Genomic DNA, 4,777 nt, shown 5'->3' on the forward strand with positions numbered 1-4,777 from the left:
TGTGAGAACACACGACAAAAGAAAACTCAAACCTCATGAACCTTATTGTGTTTAGAGTTAGTCTCTCAGATCAAACTCATTAGAGCTTTAAATAACAACATATCAGAATGAAACTTCAACGTTCAGAACCTGCATCAACATGGACTCACATTGTAAAAAGTCCTTTCTGGTCTGAGGCTCCGCTGGATGTAAAACATCAACTGGAGACACAAGAAAACAGTAAAGGTCATCATGACATTGTAAAGGATTTCTATGTCCACACAAAGGGTCAAATCCAATAGACTTTACTGCTGACTTCAGGCATGTAAAACATACAGCATGAGCCTACGGGAGGTCACAACATACGACTGACGTAAAAGACAACAGGCCTGCTTTACGGCAGTGTCGTAACGTAGCTCTCTTAAAGGCACAGTCACATATATAGCATATTATGACAGACATCAAACTGAAGAATGGATTAAACTGAAGTTCCAAGGGTTTTGTCAAAAAGTTCAAGCTATTATAGCTTGATAGTAATCATTGCTATTATATAGTGTTTGTTCAGTAACAGCTGTCTCCCCAGCTCTTCAGAAAATACATTTTCAGGTGGGTTTCACATTTCATTCAATCAGGAGAGAGAACTCCTCAAGATCATTTATTAAGAACGAAAATATAATAAAAATGATAATAAATAATAATAAATATTAAATGGTGCATTTATATACTGTAGCGGGTGACATGAAACACAGGTCACACTAATCTACTGCCCGCCATACTACAGTCTTTAGTAGCCTTCCCAGACATACTTCCACCTGTACAAACTGTTTCAACACTTAGAAATGTACTGTACAGTATAGGGGCCGGTTAAAACACAATAAAGACATTTAAATCTGACCCTAACCTCTCCTTTGAGAAATATTCTTGCTTAAATTCTTCAATGTTTCTGTCCAATCTGACAGACAGCCAACCTGTGTACCATCAGTCTGCTCCAGTTCAAATATCTCCAGTTGCCTTCTGACTTCATCAATCCATGTTTACTATGATGGCTGGTTAGAAAAACAAGAAACACATTTAAATCTCACCTCTCTTTGATATCTCTGGCCAAGTTGTCTTCAGGATGTTGTCTAGTTGGTCTCTCAGACCAGACACCACATCAATCACATCTGTGAAGGACCTCACAGGACAGATGACCACACTGGGTGAGACTGGAGATCCACTGGAACTGGAGAGAGACTGGAAACTCTGGAGAGAGACAAGTAAACCAGTATAGACAGGGATGGAAGATCATTAAACCAAGAGATCAATAAATTGGTACATTGACCACACACACACACACACACACACGCACGCGCGCGCACACACGCACACAAATGATGATTTAATTTGTCTCTAATTCTCATTCAAATAATTGCGATTAACAATGTGATTGTGTTTTTGGTATTGAGCATATCAATAAAAATATACATTTCCGTTCCAATCTATGAACACAAATTGTGGGCAGATATTGAATAATTTTATACTTTCAAAATATTTGACAAAATAGTGGAAATAGACAATCTACAAGCTCAGAAGCTGAACTTGTAGATCTGCTATTTTTGGAAAATGTTTACAATTATGACAATTGTGGAAAATAATTGTGATTATCTCTAATAATTGTGACAGGCCTAATTCTGACAATATTATTGTGGTCTGTACAACTACTGTATCTAGCAACTATATTAGTATTAGTAACTACCAACAATAATAATGTCATGTTATGTAATATACTATGATGTAATAATAATATGACATGATGGAATGAGATGAAAGAGATGAAATATGAAGCTGATTTCTCCTAAATGAGTCAAAACCAAACAGTAAAATGCCATGTGTGGAACCTGAATGAAAGTGATGATGTCATCAGTGTTGGACAGCTCCTCCAGGTCAGCATGTCTCCTCTCCAGCTGCTCCATGTGGTCCTCCAGCTGCCTCAGGAGAGCCTCAGTCTGAGCCACTGCAGTCTGCTGCTGATCTCTGATCAGTTCTTTAAGCTCACTGCGTCTTCTCTCAATGGAGACCATCATCTCACTGAAGATCCTGTCACTGGCCTCAACTGCTGCTTCTGCAGAGCTCTGCTTCACACACACACACACACACACAAACACACACACACACACACACGGACGCGCACGCACACGCACACGCCGAAAGGAAGAAAGAAACTCTTGGTTATAAGTTCTCATGTAAGTGTAGAACTTTGTGGGGAATACATTCAGTCGCAACATAAGTATTGTTGGCCATTCCAGAAGTTCCATGATATGATGGATTCTTTACTGTCACTGTTCTTTACTGTCATTCTGGGTACTTTAGTGCAGGGACCCCCAGGGGTCGTTCAGGGGGTTCCAGGGGGTCCCCCCAAAAATATGTTAATATACCATCAACATCTGTTTAACCAACCAAAACAAAAAATAATCTGTTTAACCACTTAAAATAGCCTAAAATTCTACAAGTTCACAACACATGGCGAACTCGTCGTGACGCGTTGTGAGCTTGTAGATCTGCTATTTTCAAGAACATCTTGATAGAATGTGAAAACATTTGAATAACTTTGTAACATTTTAACAACACAAATATGTGGATTGCTGCCACATAAATATTTTCAAATGTGGGTCTGCAGCCAAATACATATTAATTGGGGGTCCTTGACATGAAAAGGCTTGAGAACCACTTCTTTAGTGCTTCTGATGACACAAGGCACTGTCTCATCCATATACAGTAGCATCACAGTAAACACAAGAACAAGAACTATTATCATAATATCAGCTCACGTTCAGGGCCTCCATGACCTGTCTCAGGTCTTTCAGCTCCTTCTTTTTCTCCTGGATCTTCTGCTGGACATCCTCCTGCATTGTCACCAGCTGTTTCTGCAAGAAACAGGAAGAGACAGTTTGGCTTGTAAACAAAGCACATTTTCAAGTCGGGATACCAATTCTATCCAATCAGGAGAAAGAGAACTCATACAGGATACGAGGTAAAAACAAGTGAGATTTGGATCCACACATCATCTTATATCAACTTTGTAACTTCCTCAAAATACACTTTTGCAGGGGCAAGATGAATTAACTCATTCAATCTGGGATTTTAGCTATAACAATTATTTTTATAACTTGGCTATTAAGAAATAGCAGATCTACAAGCTTGTAGATCTGCTATTTTAGAAAAATGTTTAACATTTGTACAAATCTTTGAATACATTTTTGGAAACAACATTTTAATTCAAATCTTTGCTTCTGGGGGTCCCTGGAACAACATATTTTGATGGGGATCGGCGGCCTAAAACAACATTTTGGGGAGTCCTTGACAAGAAAAGGTTTGAGTGCCACTGATATAGCAACGATAGTTTTTCAGATAATTAAGACATTTGTTGAGACATTTGACAGTTACAAATGTTCGCTTTAAGAAATATGTATTCAAAGATTTGCACAAATCTTCACGATTTTTCAAAATGAGCAGATCTACAAGCTCATAGCGCTGCACTCGGTGCCACGCTATGAGCATGTGTATCTGCTATTTTTGAATAGCCAAAGAAATCTAAAATGACACAGATGCATTCCCAGATTTAATGGGTTACCATTATGAAAAGTGATCAATTGCGTCTGTTTTTCATTGGGTCCAAAAGGAGTGTACTTCATCCTTTAATACTTGTTATTGTACAACACCCTGGTTTGCGCTTTTAATGTCTCTGACATGGTTATTTAGTTCTGCTTCTATATTTAAAACATGATCTCTCTTGAATCTCTTGATTTATCTTCAAGTGATCGTGGTCCTACCTGTTTCTCTGCCTTCTCTGCAGCAGCTGACACTGTGTCATGGCCCTTATGTTCATCCATGAGGCACTGATAGCAGATACACTGGCGGTCTGTGCGACAGAACACCTCCATCAGCTTGTCATGACTGGAGCACATCTTCTCCTGCAGTTTGTTGGTGGCTGGGACCAGCTTGTGCTTCTTCAACGCAGGAACATTGTAGTGAGGCTGGAGGTGAGTCTCACAGTAAGAGACCAGACACACCAGACAAGACATGAGAGCTTTGTGAGGTCTGGCTCCGGTGCAGAAATCACAGGCCACGTCTGCTGGACCGGCGTACAGCAGAGCAGCAGAGGCAGAAGGCTGCTGACCTCCTGTACTGCTCAGCTTCATCACACCCTGGAAGTAAAGAGAGGTAACACAAAGAACAACACAACGACTTACTGACATGAGATATTCACACACACAACTATAAAACATATCAGAAATATAAACATTTATCGCTGTGTAAACACGCTCTAAATTCTTACCGTCAGTCCCTCGGCGCTCATAATGGAAAATGACAAACACAGCAATAACACCCTGGTCACAAGTAACACTGATGCATGCAGAACACACTCCTGTTCAGCAAGCATCCACTCTATTTATATGGGTTGGTCTACCCATGTGGGTGAAACCTTCCGTTGATTAATCATGTGACTTGTGTATTGGAAACACAGGCTTTAGCACTATTCTATAACAATGGCCACTGTACCCCAGCTCCTTATCTGACCTAATCAATCAACCCTCTCAACACTCTCATGTGACTCTCATGTGACATGTGCAAAGTCCCCTGATTTCAACACTCTAGGTCAGAGCTGTAGTTTTTAGAATTGTATATATTTTTACTTATTATTATGACTAAATATCCTTCTGAAAATAAGATACAGGAAGGCGCTAGATTCTAGCGCCTTCCTGTATCTTATTTTCAGAAGGATATTTAGTTCTAGCGGCTAGAAGGCCACATGTGCAGG

The 4,777-nt window shown here is 39.8% G+C and overlaps 1 protein-coding gene across 1 annotated transcript in view; it reads right to left on the reverse strand.

Annotated features, from left to right (window-relative positions):
• Positions 1 to 1,050: 1,050 nt before the first annotated feature.
• The window catches only part of LOC308101560 (E3 ubiquitin-protein ligase TRIM47-like), a gene marked incomplete at both ends in the record, with an annotated part of 44,071 nt that continues 40,344 nt past the window's right edge, over positions 1,051 to 4,777 (reverse strand). Inside the window, 3 exons of the mRNA XM_080450981.1 lie at positions 1,051 to 1,221; positions 1,857 to 2,093; positions 3,789 to 4,163. Coding sequence (XP_080307107.1) covers positions 1,051 to 1,221; positions 1,857 to 2,093; positions 3,789 to 4,163 — 783 coding nt within the window. The remainder of the gene's footprint in view (positions 1,222 to 1,856; positions 2,094 to 3,788; positions 4,164 to 4,777) is intronic.

Source organism: Gymnoscopelus braueri, assembly GCF_963280865.1.
Source record: "Gymnoscopelus braueri genome assembly, chromosome: 15".
NCBI classification, from domain to species: Eukaryota; Metazoa; Chordata; class Actinopteri; order Myctophiformes; family Myctophidae; genus Gymnoscopelus; species Gymnoscopelus braueri.